The sequence below is a fragment of the Hyperolius riggenbachi genome, chromosome 4 (assembly GCF_040937935.1).
Source record: "Hyperolius riggenbachi isolate aHypRig1 chromosome 4, aHypRig1.pri, whole genome shotgun sequence".
Lineage (NCBI taxonomy): Eukaryota > Metazoa > Chordata > Amphibia > Anura > Hyperoliidae > Hyperolius > Hyperolius riggenbachi.
The window spans coordinates 285,050,212-285,069,934 of NC_090649.1; the positions used below are offsets into that span (position 1 = coordinate 285,050,212).

At 41.3% G+C, this 19,723-nt stretch overlaps 2 protein-coding genes across 4 annotated transcripts in view; one reads left to right on the plus strand and one right to left on the minus strand.

The window, feature by feature from the left end:
- CEP85L (centrosomal protein 85 like) overlaps positions 1-19,723 on the minus strand; it is a 273,930-nt gene that overhangs the window by 95,116 nt on the left and 159,091 nt on the right. The gene's annotated exons all lie outside the window — the stretch shown is intronic.
- Positions 2,325-14,775, plus strand: PLN (phospholamban). 2 transcript variants are annotated; one of them, XR_011019349.1, is made up of 2 exons: positions 2,325-2,437; positions 13,931-14,775. XR_011019349.1 is itself a non-coding variant. In XM_068231366.1 (2 exons), the coding sequence occupies exon 2, from the start codon at positions 7,209-7,211 to the stop codon at positions 7,365-7,367; it is 159 nt and encodes a 52-aa protein (XP_068087467.1). In that variant the 5' UTR covers positions 2,325-2,437; positions 7,097-7,208; the 3' UTR covers positions 7,368-7,675. The 2 variants fall into 2 exon arrangements, 1 of the variants encoding a protein (XP_068087467.1); XM_068231366.1 differs by lacking the exon at positions 13,931-14,775 and adding an exon at positions 7,097-7,675.

Below are 19,723 nucleotides of genomic sequence, written 5' to 3' on the forward strand. Positions count from 1 at the left end.
ACCTGAAGTGAGAAGGTTTTGGAGGTTGCCATTAATTTCTTTTTAATCAATGGCAGTTGCCTGGCAGTCCTATTGATCTCTTTGGATCCAGCAAAGTCTAAATCACACACCTGAAACAAGCATGTAGGTAATCCAGACAGACTTTATTTAGAAAAACCTGATCTGCGTGCTTGTTCTCATGGTCTATGGTTACAATTATTGAAGGCAGATGGTCAGCAGAGCCGCCAGTATATGTTGCATGGTTTAAAAGCAGGTATGGCAGCTTCTATATCCCTCTCACTTCAGGTGTCTTTTAAGTACTCTGCTCTGTGCTGAGAAGGGAACCCCCTCTACGGGCAATAAGAAGCTATTGGATGCAGCTGGTCAGATCATTTTTGAACCTTAGCTTGCAAATTTACTATCATATGCAAATAAAAATAAGAGGCTGAACAGCAGCTTTAAGGTAGGTGTACACTGTTAAGGTGCATACAAAACACACAATAGCTATCGCATGCACAGATCAGGACTTGATACCTCGAACAACTGTTTAGGGCCAAGTGCTGTACAAACACCTATAGCCTAATCAGATCTGAGAGGGATTGATCTTTTGTCTACATCTAGTGCAGATCTATTAGTGTATTGCTGGGTACACACTATGAGATTTTATGGTCCATTTACTGTCAGATCGATTATTTCCAACATGTTCGATTTGCTTTTCGATCGATTTCTGAGCATTTTTCCGATCGATTTCTGTTAACTTTAAGGAAATCAATCGGAAAATACTCGGAAATCGATCGGAAAGCAAATCGAACATGTTGGAAATAATCGATCTGACAATAAATCGACCATAAAATCTCATAGTGTGTGCCCAGCATAAGGGAACCTTTAGTTTCAAAAATCTCTTTATTAAAACATTATATAAATAGAAAAGGTAACAACCGCAATCGGCCATTCCCACTTACCACGGTGCCATAGACTTGTATTGCTGCATAATCCATAAGGCAGGCATGGATCACTTAGCAACGCACTGCAGAGTTTGCACTTGTCTTGCATCAATTTTGCTACTTCCACCACACTGCTATAGTGTACAAGCCCTCTTAGACTTACATTGCCCTCACAACAAGCTGCAATGGGGGAGAGTACCGTAACCGAAGTAAATGTGGTGTGAAAGTGGCCTAATACTCAAGGACATAAGGTATATCAGCATACACATTACGTCCATATGGGTAACAGGCGATAAACCAGCCTGCAGAGTAATTAAATGCAGAGAGTTGCACCATGGTGCCCTCAGCAGGATATCCAGGGGCCACATGTTTTGTGAAATAAGGGGAACACAGTCTTTGATTTTTGCCAGTATTTCTCTGACATGTTGGATTCTACTTTTTGGATAGCTGAGAAGGATACACAATTTGTTGGCACCCCTCCCTTCCTTTTATACTCATCATGGATCAAGACTTCTAAAGATGACTTCACACTGGGGCTTCCATCTGGATCCAAGCTGGCCTTCAGAGGTGGGTTGCAACATTATTACAATGTCCCAGCCTAGCACAGTGACATCAGGGAAGTAGTATTGTGTTTGCAGCACTCACCCTATCCCATTGCCACTGGCTGGAATGAAGGTGTGGCCAATACTGCCATGCACCTCTCCCTAGTATATCCAGCGGCAGGGGGAGGCAAGGTTGCAGCAAATTGCTATGCAAATTAGTGGCATTCTGTAAGGTTAGTTGAAGGTGTGAACAGGGAGGATAGGGGCTATATTTAAATTAAAATTGTGAAATTGGTCTTTCCCTGGTCTGGGAGAAACAAAAATCCTAATATGCTTATCTGCCCTAGAGAGAGAGGTAGTTAGGCAAAGAACTACCACTTTTAAAATGAATTTAGCAATATTTTCTTGCTTCCTCTCCTTTATTTTATTTAGCCACTATTTAAATATGCCAAGCCTTACCACACTTAGACATGTATAAATGGAAGTACAAATGCATAAGAAATACATTTTCCAAGTTCCTATCATTTATTCTCAGCTTAAAATGAAAAGGCGGGACTGAAGAACACAGATAAAACTAAAATGACCTTTCTCAGCTCACAGTAGTCCAGAGGATAGACTATCTGTACAGAAGGCTTTACAGAGCTGCAGCATGTTAATTACAGTTATGACAGACAAGACCTATGCAGGCTAAGCAACCATGAATACAATGCTCTATATAATGTCAGACTTTCCTGTTAAGACAAATGAAATAGCTCCCAAACTAAACTGCAGCATTCCTATGTGATGTCAGGGGGCAAGCCTCTGGAAGCTCTGCTTTATACAGCCAGCCCCCTCTCCCTTCCTTCCACACCTACTCAATTGTTCCCATAAACTGAGTGACAAACTCCCAGTACTGACACACAACTCCAGGAAGGGTGTGATGAAAACTTTCCTGTAGCCTGAGGCCATCTGACCTTCTGCAAAACCAAAAAGGTAAGACTATTTACTAGCTGGAAACAGCAGCCATGCACTTTATGGAAACAGGACAAGGAGGGAGAAGAACATGTTTAGAGAGAAAATAATTATTCTGCATACATTGCAGAATGCTGGCACTTTTCCAGCATGGGCCAAAATTAGCTCAAGCAGCTACTTTTCAGTCATTTCTGTAAAACGCTTAACGCGGTTATTCATGAGGAGATTTTATCCTATGACACACAGTAATATGGTAGATATTTACTAATTTCTACAATAAACTACACGGAGAACTGTTTAATATGGATAACTGCAATATCATCCTTTAGGATTTATAATCTATACAATCCTCCGTGAACACCTACAAAGATCTCAACTTTCAACAGAAGTGGGCTGCATGATAAACAGTCATCATTCTGTGCATACATGAGGTGTGACTGTAGAATGGTCTGTGTCCTCCACCTGCTAACCAATTGGTTCTACCCTGAGGTGGATCTTACACACCCTAGTAACAAGAAAAGAAGAAACGTTTCTAGGAGGGGAATAGAAAGGTCTGCGGTCACACAGCCTACAAGGGGCCCATCATGTCTGCATTATATTGGTTCATCTGCAAATTCAACACTTGTATAAAACTTGCAACACCCAAGTGTCAGTTGTGTGCTGCTGTTTAAATATAAAAATGAGTTATTTGCCTGTTCATGGGATTTAGAGACTTTCTGTTCATCTTCAACAGCATCATCGTGCATAAAAAGGGTAATAAATCATCTAAGTACACCAGACACAAACACCACTATAAAAATGTTTAACCAAACACTACAGCCACAAAAATATAGCCATCCTAAAGAGTTTGGACCACAGCCATAATTTTAGCTGAGGAATTTTCAAGAATACCAATTCACACCCTTACCGGTCACTGTACTGACACTGAACATGCCCATTTGTGTAGCAGGCTACTCGCTGAGCAGCAGCAAAGGCGGTACCGTGCAATGAAATGGTAGTTTCTTCTCCTCTGCAGAGGATGTGAGAGGAATTCCTCAGGGATCTGGTGAGATACACTGCTTACGTACACTTCCTGGGGGCAGCCAGAGCCACTCAGTTCCCAGAAAAAAAGTTTCTTAAAGTTTTCATGTTTTCAATGCGCATTTTAACTACTACATAAAGACTCACAATAAATGGCTATATAAAAAAAACTTCCAGTTGTGTAGAGCAGCCCAGGTTAATGCATTAAGCTAAAAGGCTTAGCCATTGCTAACAGAAATAAAAGTAATGCCTGTTGTGCCAGCCAGAACTGCAAAGAACAAAATCACTTATTTTTAACTTCTTAGTTGTGTTTTTCCCCACACATGACCTTCTGAAAATCCCCTAAAAGCCATGAATTGCTTATGTGGGTTAAGAACAACACAGCCAGATACTGAAAATTCAAGCAATACCTCACCTCCTAGATCAGGAGAAAGCGGAATTATGGGATTAGTATAGAACTAAACACAGTACTATAACAAGCTGGGCCAGTCACATTGTCTGCATGGCATCTGGTGACAGCATTCCAGGGATACTGCTTAATAACATTCCGTACCTATAATCCCAAAATTCAAACTCCTTCTCAACTTTACAGTTTGGAAATGGCACTACAACAATATAAACACAAATATGAACTGGACTCTCAATGCTGCTGTGCCAACTTATGTAGAGGGGGCTGTAAGATAAGATGATCATTGACATGCTTAGCAGGAGACTTTAAACAGTTGGAAAAGTCACTCAAGCAGTAGTATCCCTTCCACCATAATACCTTTGTTGCAGTTGTTCCTTTACCCATGTAAAAATATACATAATCCCTGGCCTTGTCAGATCCTAAATAATACTTAAATTTGGGGTGTTTTTTTTTTTTTTTTTTTTTTGCAATTCCCACATCAAAGCATGGCAGTGTTGATTGCCTAGAACAAAGGAACGGATGATAAGCAGGAAGAAAGCTGGAAACTCTTTAAAGCACGTGTCGAACTCCAGGCCTGGAGGGCCCGATCCATGTCAGTGTTTAGGATGGACTGAGAAAGAGGAATATATGTTCTACCTGATGGACCACACCTTACCTTTGATTCAGACCCCTCAATTTGAGCGGTGTCAAAAATGTGTGAGGACCTCGGCCCTCGAAGGACCGGTTTGACATCCCTGCTTTAAAGGAACATTGTGAAAAAAAACAAAAACAAACCAACTGTAAAATACATGTGCACTCTTAGATGTACATTTATCAATCAGTAAAAAGCACTGTAAATGAGTTTCATTCTAGGTAGCAGTCACTTATGTTTTGTACTTCTTACTGACAGGTTTTGGACTAGTCCATCTCCTTATGGGGGATTCCCAAGGTTTTCTTAAAGAGAATCTGTATTGTTAAAATCGCACAAAAGTAAACATACCAGTGCGTTAGGGGACATCTCCTATTACCCTCTGTCACAATTTCGCTGCTCCCCGCCGCATTAAAAGTGGTTAAAAACAGTTTTAAAAAGTGTGTTTATAAACAAACAAAATGGCCACCAAAACAGGAAGTAGGTTGATGTACAGTATGTCCACACATAGAAAATACATCCATACACAAGCAGGCTGTATACAGCATTCCTTTTGAATCTAAAGAGATCATTTGTGTGTTTCTTTACCCCCTGAGGGGGGAGTGCATAGCAGAACCACAACACTGAAGAACTTGGCAGCCTTCCAGACACAGGCTGACAAGTCTGACAAGGGAAAGATACATTGATTTATTACAGAGACTGTGATAGTACAAAGTGCTGCAGTAAGCCAGAACACATTAGAATAGCTTTTGGAACTTGTAGGATGATAAAAAACAGGATGCAATTTTTGTTACGGAGTCTCTTTAAATTTTCAAAAGCACTTAATAAACAGCAGTTGCTTAGCCCAACTGCCAGTAGAGTGTATGCAAGTAGGCTCACCGTTCAACATCTGAGTCATTCTACATGAGGAGACCTGTCAGTAAGAAGTACAAAACATAAGTGACTGCTACCTAGAATGAAACTCCTTTACAGTGCTTTTTAATGATTGATAAATGTACATCTTGTACATCTAAGTGTGCACATGAGAAGAATGACTGGTCAAAAACCTGTTAGCATCAGGTAAGAAACACCACATTAAGAACAATTACTGAAGTAACAGCTATAAAGAAATAGTAATTGACATGCATTTTACTCTGGGACAAATTAACATTGTATATACATACATGCTTACAACAGCCTAATAACATATGGAACAATGGGTTGGTTCAGTTAATCATAGTCGTGAAACGTTTTTTGCGCATCCATCCGTTCTCATCAACACATCCTTATATCTAGGCAACAGATGAATTTGTTGACATAAGAATCCTGCTAAACTATACAAAAATCTAATTTTACAAAATCATGCTAATGAAGTGTAGGAGTACTGGATTAAGAGTAGTGATAAATATCAATTTGATAGCTATTCCTATTTCAGTTATGAGGTTGCGCACCAATCTGCTCTGGTATCAGATTAAGTCATAACCAATCTAATCCATGGTTGCTGCTGTATTATGCAAATATTGACTTGAGTATGCATCTGCTTATATTGCTGCTCTATAGGCTTCTGGTTTATGTCTCTGCTTGAGAACATGAGAATCGGTATAGAGCCAGGAGAATGCTGGAATGTTACAGTGCCAGACTGATGGCATGTGTTTTCTTAGCCTAATAAGGACTACGGAATGAACTATATTACCAAACAGTTTTATATGTGATGTGACGAGAAGTAGACTGCAGCCATGGAATCACAGAAACTGTTTGAGGGCATACGCCGTATTACCAGAGCCTGAAAAAGCATAGATGTGACAGACAAGTAAAAAAGACAACTAGTAACAGAGACAGTAAGGAGATGAATATTACAACATGAATTTGTAGTTCCTGGCTCGAGGTTGCAGACCATGTGCTACCCATGTAGCTTGAATTCTGGGCACGACTAGGTTATTATAACAGGTCTGCATTTGTGAACAAACAAAATTATGAAAATGGTCTAAAAATGTATTCTGCTTACCTATATTGATCAGATGCACCCTTCCATACTCAAATATGGTCTGTAAAAGGCTATTTAAGTCTTTATACTTTAAGCCCCTAATGTCCACTCTGGCAGGAGATAAAAGTTTGTTCCCAAAGTCTGGCTGCAGCATGTGCTTTAGATTTAATTTTTTTGTGAACTTTTAAAAGTGAATTTGTGTTTATACACATACATACTAACCTAAAAGCCTGTAAATTCACAAAGTCTTACTTTACAGTGTGTGAAAATGCAGCTTAGTAAACGCATGGTTTACATTAGTGTCATTTCTATAGGCAGAAAAAGAATAGCTTTCATTGGTGTTTATGAAGTAACTGGGGCTGTGGAGTTGCAATCAGAGCAATTTTTGGGTACCTGGAGTTAGTGGTTTCATAAACTGAGGAGTCTGATTCAATGATTTTTATACCGGCTTAACAGCCCTGATAGTAAGTAACTTTATGGAAAAATATTGTTTTTGCCAGAGAAACAATGGGAAGCACAACACTTTTCCTACAGGTTATTTGCATCAGCCAAATTGTTAGAGAGCACAGATTTTTTTTAATATGAGCACATCTTACTTTGCATGAGTCACTTGCACTTTTCTCTTTCTGACTGTCCACTTTCCTGCTTCCCCTGTTTCAGCAAAGAGAAGACTCAGGTCCTCTGTCAGCTTGCACACAGAAAGCACAATCCCTGTCTCTTTCTGCATCTCTTCTGTAACCTGTCACCTGCACAGCTCTGTCCTTCAGTAACCATGGAGAAGGTCCAGCACATAACCCGCTCTGCCATGAGGAGAGCCTCAAACATTGAGGTCAATCCACAGACCCGACGAAATTTACAGGAACTCTTTGTCAATTTCTCTCTGATACTCATCTGTCTTCTTCTCATCTGTATCATTGTGATGCTCCTCTGATCAACCTGCCATATAGACTGTACCAAATAACTCCATTAAAGGTCACTAGGAAAATGCTATTTATAAGCACGCAGTGTGTGACTGATGGCTGTACATATACATTCATTTTTCTATGATATCACAATGTGTATTGTGCACTAAACATGCTGTGCTTGCAAGAAATCCAATATTATGACTCCATACAGGAATTACTACATGCTGTATCAGCCATGGCTGGCTGGCTGGCGACACGTATAGCTTGATGATGTTCCAGTAACATTAGGTCTGTGTAGTGTATGTTATGTAGTGACATTGTTCAATAAAAAGTATGATCACTGCAAATAATGTCGCTGAAGATTTATTGCACACCTAGTTTCCATGTTTTTTTCTTTTTGAGAAAGAACTTGGGTCTGCACTGTGTTCAGTAGATTTTATGGTGGGAGAGACTTGCAGATTTATTTAAAGTGAACCTCCGGACTAACAATCGACTCAGCAGCACTGAAAAGGCTTGGTGTTTCTTTAACAGTTTCACAGCATCAGAACTTTTTTTCTCTTATACAAGCCTCATTTCTAGCTGCACAGAAGAAAACTGCCCGGGCAGTTTTCCCCTTATGCCATGCAAAGCATGATGGGATTTCTGATGTTGTTCTTGTTCTGCTGTTTTGGTGCAAATTTTTTTTTTTTACATTTTGAATTTGACATTTGAAGCCTAGCGTGTGCAGCTGGGAGGGGTAATCAGGACACAGGACAGTTGGAACTGTGTCTCCTGCTCCTTGTCACCTCCTTTCAACCAAAAAGATGGCTGCCCCCATGACAAAGATGGCAGCCCCCATGAATCACAAACATTTGCCTGTTCTTTTAAAACTGGGTGGGTAAAAGATTATATTACCAATCTATTCTAATTACCATAACTAATGTAACTTAATGACAGTATGTTTGTTTAGGCTGAAGTTCCCCTTTAATGAAGTAGAAAGCTGCCATCATCAACTGATTGGATATCCCTTTCACCAGTCAGAACACTGGGAGATAACTGAGGCAGGGGTCACACTTACCGGCTTTCATACGCGTTTTCTCCACAGAAAAACTGACTTCAACTGAGAACTCATGTTAATCAATAAGCAAGGACACACTTTAATGCAGATTTCGCATGCAGAAAAAAAACTGACATCTTGCGCAATTTGTCAGTTTTCTCTATAAATTACATTAGCTGCTGTAAGGCAGGGGTCACACTTGTCTTTCATTTTTCTGCAAAGTGTAGAAAACTGAAAGACAAGTGTGACCCCTGCCTGACTGTTTTGATCCCTTCCCTGTATAATCAAATGATGGAGGACAAATACTACCTTCATCATCCACTGGCCAGGAATGTTTACTTGTTTATTTTCCCAGAAATACAAGACATGTATGTTTCAGTTGAGTTGATGAGTGAGATGTAGGTTTCCAATCCGCAAGTGTTCAAGCAAACTGTATGCAGCTTGGGCCAATCCAAATTAATATAAAGTGTATTTAGTTGGCTCAATTCCAAGTTGCATACAATTTGCATGACAGAAAAATCAGCAACTCACTGACCATGATTTGGCTTTACTGGGGAAACCACAAGGATCTCTAAAGCCTGGTACACTCATTCAGTTTTAATTAGCAAATTTTACCAGGTAGTAAAATTGGCCAGTTATTGGCTATTCAAAATCGGATATGTGTATGCACCCTAAAAGGTGCGTACACACATGCGACTATAGTCGTTTGTAACGATCGCTCCCCGATCTTTACCAACGACGATCGTTACAAAAAATGAACCACCGACTATTAAGGCAAACGACGAACGAGCCAAATCGCTACAAAAGAAAGTTCTATCTCGGCGGATTTTAACCAACGACGATCGTTTGCAAAAGTAGTACATCGTTGGAAACGGTCGTTCGTACTAGGCTTGACATGCGCATTTCACTATTTCTCTGTGAAACTTCTCATTTTTATGCGCAGGCGCAATAGTTGCTTTACGTGATGTAACGTTCGTTCTAACGATCAGATCGTTACACACCTTTTAAAACTATCATTACTTAGGTCGTTCTTTCATCAATTAAAAGTTTGTTCGTCGTTCTCAACGAACGATCGTTGTCGCATGTGTGTACGTAGCATTAGGCATACAGACTAATTACTTAAAGGATAAGTTAATTCATACTGAATATATCCTTAACCCCTTCGGAACCACCCATAGTAAATCCTATGTCCTAAGTGTGAATTATTATTTAGTGTTTATATAGTGCTGATATATTCCTCAGCGCTGTAGAGTATATAGTCTTGTTACTTAATGGTCTCTCAGAGGAACTCACAATCTAATCCCTACCATAGTCATATGTCTAAGTATGTATCAGTGTAAGTATCATAGCGGAGGGCCAATTTAGGGGGAAGCCATTTATCCATATGTCTTTTAGAAGTGGAAGAAAACCGGAGTGCCTGCGGTTAACATAAGCAGACATGGTGAGAACTTACAAACTCTGTGCTGGGATTCAAACCGGAGACCAAGCGCTTCAAGGCGAGAGTGCTGACCACTATGCCACCAGTGAATGTCTGTTACCTCTCCTCATTCCCCCAGTAGTTGCCCTCCTCCACTCACCAGGGCATCCAGCATTGCACTGCCTTTAGGATCCTGCACTTGCGGCAGCACAACTTTGGATGCAGTACTGAGTGGAGGGAAGCTGCTTATTGCTGTAACTAAGGGAGGCGAGATACTTACTGATTCCTGCTGTCAATCTCTGCATATGGGGATTAATAGAAGACAATTCAATAGGCACCAGGGAATCATATAGGGGACCCACTAGACACACAGGAAACAACGTTTAATGGCACTTCATTGTTCTTATCGCTCTGCTGACTGCCCGGGGGGGTAGAAAAGCTTGTTCCATCCGAGAAGCCTGCACAACCTATCAGCATCTGATCACCGGGACTTGCAGGAGACCCGGGCTGTTTCTATTGGCTCTGTTCCTGTCAGTCATAGGTAATCCATCTCTGCTTCTGTAAGTTCTGCGAGTCCCACACGGTTTCCGACGGAGAACTGCTGGCACTGATCGAACATGTTACTGTGTTTTACTGCATGCCTTAACCTTCATGAATTGACATTTACTGACGTGCGTTGTGTTTTACAGTATGCTACACTTACTGGCTCATGCGTTCCCTAGTGCTTATTTCCATATCGCAGGTTACTCCAACACACACACACACAAAAAAAAAAAATCAGTTGGGAGATTTACCACTGAGCTGCTAGGTTGTAATGTGTTCTGTTTTCATTGCTGAATTACTTGATCAGGAAAAGAGGCTGTTGTTTACAAGGATCTGGGCACTTTAGGCGATCATAGACTTACTATGATTAGCAGGGATTATTTCTGCAATAGCAAGAATGAAAATGTTCCCAGTTTAAAAGTTCAGCAGTGCAAAATATTGTCCCACTACCATGGTAACTGTTCATGTATACCATCCAAAAATGATGAAAAGACATCGCAGCTAACTCTGCTGCTCTCTGTAGTCCTGAAAAGAGAGGCAGTGTAAAGCAACACAGAAAAGACAGTCACCCCATACAGCCATAAGATGGATTGGGCAATACTTATATCGATGGATGCAATGGACATCTTCCAACCAAACACGGTCACCTGGTGGCCTTTCCACCGCCACAAACAAAAGAAAAAAAAATGTACCTGAAACCTTCAGTAGGCGTACTATATATTTATCCTATTACTGAGTCTTCTCAGTGCTAGATTCACATTGGTTTTCAAAAACACTGGGAATGGACATTACATTGTTGCTTGTGCGTGTTTCACAAATTTTAGTGGAGCTGTAGTGTAGTGTCCACCCTGAGGTCGCATTCACAGTGGACCTTATGGTCGTGCGTTATAAAGTCTTGTAACGCAGCTTACCGCAGTGCAATGCTAATCCTATCTGCCGTTCACAGTGCGACGTTAAAATCGCGTTACCTCTTAACGAAGACACGTTTCAACTTTAACGTCGCATTAAAACGCAACGTCCCACTGTGAATGTGACCTAAATGGAAACTACCCAAAAAGAAATAACCACAGAATGCCCATAAGACATTACAAGTAGCATCCGCTGAGCACAATCGAACAGCTGTGTAAATACGATTGAACCTCTGTGTCTGCATTTTAGCTAGTTTTCCCTGGGTTCCTCCCAGCGACACCAATGACAGGGAAAAGCTGGGTTTGAACACTAGTGTGAATTTAGCCTTAAAAAAAACCCAAAAACAAACCTTGCACACATGCTAGAGAAACAATTTGCCAACAGGGTTGTGGAGTCGGTACAAAAATCATCATTACTCCAACTCCAGGTACCCAAAATTGCTCAGACTCCTCAGTCCTGTTAGCTGTGATGCCCTTTCTGGGCAATCGCCTCCAAGAATCGAAAGGTGCATACACACATTGAATTTTGATTGGAAATCAATGGTCAATTTTACCACCTCCTTGACGTATGAGGGACAATAGATTTTGATTATGAAACAATTAGGTAGGTAAGCTTTCATACTACATGGAATGGTAAAATAGGTCAATATTTAGCCAATCAAAATTGTATGTGTGTACAGCCTCACAATGTCATTTAGTGAAATCACAGTGCTTTGTCTCACTCACATGCTGCTCGCGGTCCTTCTTCCCCTCTCCACTGAACAGCACATTCTACTTGACTAGTCTGGACAGCACTCATTCCCTGAACTTCACAACTGATCAATACTCGTTAAAGTGAACCTTAAATCAGAAAAAAAAAAAATTCGTTTTACTCACCTGGGGCTTCTACCAGCCCCCTGCAGCAGTCCTGTGCCCTCACAGCCACTCACTAATCCTCTGGTCCCCGCTGACAGCTAGTTTCGTTTTTGCCAACAGGCCCGTCAGGACTGGCCACGCGTAGCTTTTTCCGCATTCCAGACTGCAATTAGCGCTATTGCGGGCCGCAATGCGTACAAAAAACGCATATCTATGCGTTCGTAATGCGGCAACGCGTATTTTTGTACGCAGTGCGGTCCGCATTAGCGCTAATTACAGTCGGGAATGCGGAAAAACCTACGCATGGCCATTCCTGACGGGCCTGTCGGCAAAAACGAAACTAGCTGTCAGCGGGGACCAGAGGATTAGTGAGTGGCTGCGAGGGCACAGGACTGCTGCAGGGGGCTGGTAGAAGCCCCAGGTGAGTAAAACACATTTTTTCTGGCTTAAGTGTCCCTTTAAAGTGAACCGAGCATCATTTTTAACACCCAGGGCAGCTCTATAGCAAATTAAAAATGCATTCTAAAAATGTGGTTTATTATTAAAAACACCTTTCATTTTACCTCATCTTTTTACATTTAAGGGTTAAAACAGGCACTTCTTCCGTCCTTGAAAGGACTGCAGAGCAACAGATGATGGAAGGCAGATAAGGAATCACCTCAGACTTAATTGACCACAAACAAACCCTGAGTCTTCCCCATTGTACTTCAAAAGGAAAACATTAGCCACACTTGAAGAATTTCACACCTAGCCTGGATAATTGCAGTGTAAAAGCAGCAGGGGTTTGACCTCCTGAAACATGGCAGCCCTTTCAGCTATTTAAACCCAGGAGCTACTTAGTTCCCTTTAAGGGTGGCAAAAGTCTAGTGTGTGTACAAGGCTTTACACAGGAAATAGTTTAAGTGCTGCTAAACATGAGATGCTAATATTTCCTGCTTGGGTGAATATTTAATAAAAACTGTATGTACTTTGGAATTAGGCCAATCAACTATACTTCCTGGCTATTTTTGTTGGCTCAATGTCAAGCTGAATCCAATTTGCATGCAACCCGGACTTATAGCATCCTGTTGGACATCTCCACAGCTAATGTCTAGTATAGGCCAACTGTGCTCCAGTCAGCACTGACATGAAATGTCCACTGTGCCAGCCTGTGATTAGCAGAGGTGCATGTGAAAGACAGTCTTACAAAGTCAGCTCATCAGCTTTAAAGAGAATTCTTACAATAAAAAGCATATCATTCTATTCATTATGTTGTCCTGGGCCCCTCTGTGTTGTTTCTGCCACTCCCTGCTGCAATCCTGGCTTGTAATTGCCAGTTTTAGGCAGTGTTTACAAACAAAAGACATGGCTTCTAACCAGCTTGTGATAGGCTGAGAGAAGCTCAGTCTGTGACTCACACAGAGCCTGAAGGGGACGGGGAGAGGGTGTGTATAGCTTATATCCTATCACAAGAAGAGCAGCACATTCCTGCCTGAGTGCTTGAGCCAGACAAAGCCGTCAGAGGAAAGAAGATTAGATAACAGAGATAATACAGCCACTGTGCAACTAGGAAAAGCTGCAGCAAGACCACATTAGAACAGGTATAGGAACTTATAGGCTAGAAGAAATAAGGCTGAAAAATTTGTTACAGAGTCTCTTTAAGAATGGATGCTCCAAGGAGGGTAGCTTGCACAATGTACTTAGTTAATAAAGCTATATACATCTAATGGAAATTTCAGGTATACTCTACAAGAACTAGGCTACTGACATAACCACATAGTGCAAAGAAATGCAAAGAGATACTCTTTACAATATCAATGTCTCTTCTCAAGCCAATGTATTATTTCATAGGTACCAACAGAGATAACCAAGGAAAGATCTTGCGGTGGACCTTTGACAGAAAACTGAGCATTATGGATCTTGCCAACAACAGAGGGCTGAATCTAATGCTGAACTTCGTCTTGATCATCATGGTCCTGCTGCTTATGTTTATTCTGGTAAAGCTCCTGTGAAGCGGAGGAGCCTGTGCAACATTCTGATTACAATGACATATCAAGCACCCATCTTTCATCGAGTGTATAGCCCATCTGGGACTTAACCACTATATGGAAATGCGTTCTTAGGCAATCAACTTCTCATAACAATTAAGATCATAAACTTTTACCACCTAATCAGTTTTTATGAACCAATGCACTTAGACTGAAAGCATCTCTTATGTGCCTAGCAGAAGATGGATTCAGTCCACAAGGGGCAGCAAATTCATACCATCAAGATGGTGCATACCACACTAGACTGTGTACCATGAAGTAGCACTCCGGATTGCAAAGCAAAGAGCCACAATGTGATGTAAATGTTATTGTCATTCAGAAGTCAGTATGTCTCAGGGCATGAGGATATAACAACCTTAGTGATTTAACAAGCAAAATCATCACTTTGTTAAAATGCCATGAAAAAGATAGGAGGATAAAATGTCAAGAGCTGCTTCATGTAGACTTTTGTAAATGCACTGCCTTTTATCATTATAGGTGATTATTCTATCACTAATTAGTAAACACTAGAGCTACGGTAAACACATTTGTAGAGTTCATATTTTCATGCACTTTTGTACCCATGTTTCTTTTAGTGTTCACCTTTTGTGAAACACATATAAAGAAAACAGACATTAAAAATTAAATGTAGTAAAATTAGATTTCTGATCTTTTGTGACGCAGATTTCTTTATACCATAAATACTATAATACAAGTTGACCTTGTGTATAAGTCGATGCCAATGTTCAAGCCTCTTAAGCTGGAATTTTTTATTGACTCAATTGTCCCTTTAATGGCTGGACTTGGGGACCAGGAGGGGTTAATGACTGCACTGCATACAGCATTGCAGCCATTAACCCCTCTTGTCCCTTAAAGAGAACCTGTACTGAGTAAAATTATTTAAAATAAACACGAGGTAACATCAAATGAACATTACATAGTTAAATTGCCATCAGTTCCTCTCAGAAGCTCACCATTTTCTTCTGACAATAATCCCTTCCAGTTCTGACAACATTTTGTCAGAACTGAAATATATCAGTTGCTGTCAGTTATATATCAGTTGCTGTCAGTTACAGCTGAGAGGAGAACTGATGTGTCCATGTTTCCCTATGGCTCAAGTGAGTGATGTTACAGTTTAACAGTGTGCTGACCAGAAAGCTGTTATGGAGTAATGGCTATTTTCAAAATGGAGGACGGAGAATTCCCTTGATCACAGTGGCCAAACAGGATGCAGGAGAGGAGAAAGAGATTGATGAGTAGACTACACAGGAGGTAAGTATGATGTGTGAATGTTTATTTAGACTTTTATTTTCAGTTCAGGTTTTCTTTAAGTGCAGCCAATATCTCCTTCAGGCCCCCAGTGCTGCAATTATTCACCCCCTTTTCTGCAGCCCAGTATTTCCCCCGCCCCTTTCCTTGTTCATTTTTGTGGCCAGGAATTTCAGACCTGTGTTTTCTTGGCATTTCCTTTCCTCAAAGTATCTCTTACCACAGGGTATATTGTTGCAAATGGGAATGTCACTGATTGTACACACATGACTCAGTGTGCTCAGTGATGTCAGTGACTCGTGTATAAGTCGACCCCATTCTTTTATGAAGTGAATCAAACCTAAATGTCCGAGAGCCCAATATAGTGCAGTAAGTCTAACAATTGTTGGCGAAATAATTAACAGATGTGGATATACTCACAAACACGGGTTACAACATAGTCAACCACTTGAAATGCAGGTGGGGAGCATTAGAACCTGACCCCACTCAGGTTTAAGAAGTCGCTCTCTGTAGATAGAAAGAAGGGGAAAGTCCCCTCCACCCAAAGTGGACTATATACTGTGCAAATTTGGACAGAGGCACCAGGCAGGTTAAAATGATCTAAAAACAACTAAAAAGGAGGAGTACAGGTGGACTTACCTCCTGAAATGGACAATCGAGATTGTTCAAATCGCAAATACCTTATTTTGGCACTCCGCAACGTGTTTCGCAGGTACAACCTGCTTCATCAGGCAAGGAGTGCAAGCTCAAAAAGGTCCAATAGTGGCAATGCGCCACTGTCTGAGGCGCATTGCCACTATTGGAGGCACATTGCCACTATTGGACCTTTTTGAGCTTGCACTCCTTGCCTGATGAAGCGGGTTGTACCTGCGAAACACGTTGCGGAGTGTCAAAATAAATTGCGATTTGAACAATCTCGATTGTCCATCATTTCAGGAGGTAAGTCCACCTGTACTCCTCCTTTTGAGTTGTTTTTAGATCATTTTAACCTGCCTGGCGCCTCTGTCCAAATTTGCACAGTAAATGTGCAACGTTCAGTTCTTAGAGCTATACCCTGGAATACATACAGGGTATTACCGGTATGCAGGCCACAACACTCAACAGCCTCTGCCAGTGGGCAGGAAAAGCCTTGTAGCAACACCTGTCAACACTCCAAGTGCAGAAGTAAGGATAAAGCAATAATGCAGGTGGTAAACCACAGGTGATTCTCACAGCAGTATACTGAGGTGCACTTCACACAACATGTTTCAGGTCCATCATGTGAGACAGATCAAACCTCACCATGCCATATAAACCATACTGCATGAAAGGATAACAATGTCAACCCACCAACAGTTAACCAGACCAGTGTAAAAAATGTATATATAAATAACCAAGGAAACTACACTCTTGGCTGGAACCCACTAGCAGCCTTATCTTAGCGCTAGTGATTTTAAAAAGCTCTTGCTAATGCAATGCTAGGGTGTTTTGTTTTTTTTAAATACAATCCCATCGCTCAAGTGGGATCACACCCATAACATTACAATGGCAAGAGCTTTTCAAATCACAACTGCTTAGTAATGTACTGCTAGTAGGTTCCAGGCTTGATAGTGTCTACCCCTGTAGAAGCACTTGACCAAAGCAGAGGAGTCCTCCCTTTACATAATAATAAACACTAACAATAAAAAATAGCATTATTGCTGTTCTTTCTTACACTGCAACAGATTTCATAATCGGGCTCTTCTGGCAAGGCATTTGAGGCCACGCACGGTAACTCACCACCATTCATTGGTAACACGGTAGTAACAAGCACAATGACTGGTAGTGCATAGCTTGGCTCACGTTATGACGGAATCCGACGCACCATGAAGGCAACGTACTGATATTAATGCGCCCATTGCGTTATAACACAACTATGGCTAAATACACACTTGAGATATAACGCTTTGGAAAAGGCAAGATTACAGACCAATTTAACCCCCTTCCATGTAGTATGAGAGCCATACTCTACACAGTCTATTCTATTGAGCTGAACTCTCCATCAGGTAAAAATCTTTGCAAGATGCTGCACACAAAGATGCTGTACACATTCAACAGATCAGTATCTGCAAAAGATCCGTTCCTGCAAAATGCATTCATAGTCTATGATATCTGCAGATCCTCATACACACCTTGTTTAACAGACATTCATGTGCAGATCCGATCCACCAGGATGGATCTTCAGATCTGCAGATGATTGTCAGATATGCAGATGAATGTCTGTTAAACAAGGTGTGTATGAGATCTGCAGATAGACTATGAATGCATTTTGCAGGAACAGATCTTTAGCAGATACTGATCTTTTGAATGTGTACAGCATCTTTGTGTCCAGCATCTTGCAAAAGTTTTTATCTGATGGGGAGTTCAACTCCATAGAATAGACTGTGTAGAGTATGGCTCTCATACTACATGGAAGGGGGTAAATTGGTCTGTGATCTTGCCTTTCCAAAGACTTTTATATCAAAGAAAAAAGTCTTGGAGAGGTATTTAAAGTGACTTTCATAGATAACAGAGTAGTAAAATATTTAAAACAGGTTGTAGCTTTGTGTGACTGCACTCCTCATATCACAGCAATTTGTCATTGTTGAAATGTAGGGATATTCTGGTGAACTTAGTTGGAGAGACAAAAGAAGATGGGTATCTAAAACTAAACAAAGGGATATGGAGGCTGCCATATTTATTTCCTTTTGAACAATACCAGTTGCCTGGCTGTCCTGCTGAGCCTCTACATCTAATACTTTTAGCCATAGACCCTGAACAAGCATGCAGGTAATCTTGTCAGATTTTAGTCAGAAAATTTGATCTGCATGCTTGTTCAGGGTCTATGGCTAAATGTATTAAAAGGCAGAGGATCAGCAGGACTGTCAGGCAATCTGCATTGTTTATAAGGAAATAAATATGGCAGCTTCCATATACTTCTCATTTTAATTGTCCTTTAATCTAGGGTAGGTAAAAATATTGGTTCAAACTTATAAGGGCATTTTTGCAGTACTGCCGCTATAGTACTTCTCTTGGAAAGGTCAGAAGGTTTTGTTATAAAAAGAGCAGGCAAACACTTTTTACCATTCTGAATTTGTATTTTACCATTCTGAATTTGCATTTTAACACTTGAGAATGTACACAGGACACTTAAAACCTAGCTTACATGCCCTCAGGCTGCTTTCTCACCAAGACGTTACGTTTAGGGGACGTTATAGGGCACATAACAAGCCCCTAACGCAATGCCTGGTGGTGTTGGAGCAGGACACTACCAAGAGCCGCGTTACAAGCAGCTCTTGGTGCGCCTGCTCTGTCGGAGGCGCTGCGGAGACCATGTGAGCGGAGCTCTCCGCATCACGTGGTCCCTCCAGCCAATCAGCGGCCGCTCCAAGAAGTAAACACTGCAAGTGCAGTGAATGTCAAGTAGCCATGTGCCTGGCTACGTAGCGGCCTCTCCCCGCCTCCTCTCCGCCCCTGAAATTAAAAAAAAAAAAAAAAAAAACATACTGAGCATGTGCAAACAGAACGCACAGTATGCTGCACTTCAAACGAACGTGCAGCATTACTGTGTAACGCAACGTGGGCACTGTGAACAGCCCATTGATTTTTCATTGCTGTGCGGTGGGGTGCGTTACAGGCTGCTCCAACGTGCGCCTGTAACTTCCCACTGTGAAAGCAGCCTCAAGCTACACAAAGTGAGAGGGATATAAGGGCCCATTCACACTGGGGCAATTAGCAGGCGATTCCCACTAATCGCTGAAGCACTAGCACTTTTTAATGCACTAGTGCAATACTAACTTCGCAAAACGTATGCAACATTTTACCGCGATTCTACAGTGATCGCGATACAGTGCTTAAAAAGCCCTAATTGGGATCGCTCAAAAAACTGCAGTAAAAACACCCGCGCTAAGCACTAACATTTTGCAATTGCCGGTATGAATGGGCTCACAGCAATCGCGGGGTCAAGAGCCAATGAAATAAAAATTTGACTGGATTTGCTGCATGCTTGTTTCAGGTGCGTGATGTAGACACTACTGATGCCAGAAATATTAGCAGGTATTGTTTTAAAGGAACATAATGGTAGCCTCCATCTCACTCTGACCTTTCAGATGGGCTCATATCATGAAAATGACAAAGCCTAAGGCCTCTTTTCCACAAACTGTTGATAGGCAGTGAAATGCCTCTCGAACTCTCTCAACTGCTCACTGCTGGTAACTGCTGGTTGCTGCCTGGTATCTGCTCACTGCTGGCTGGTAACTGCTTGCTGAGCACACAGCTCAACGGTCCGTGGAAAGGAGGCCTAAAGGTGGCCACACACATACAATTTTTTAAATATCGATTCAATTTAAGA

What these genes read in the sequence shown, in the direction of transcription:
- PLN (XM_068231366.1), top strand. Translation starts at nt 7,209, where the DNA reads ATGGAGAAGGTCCAGCACATAACCCGCTCTGCCATGAGGAGAGCCTCA.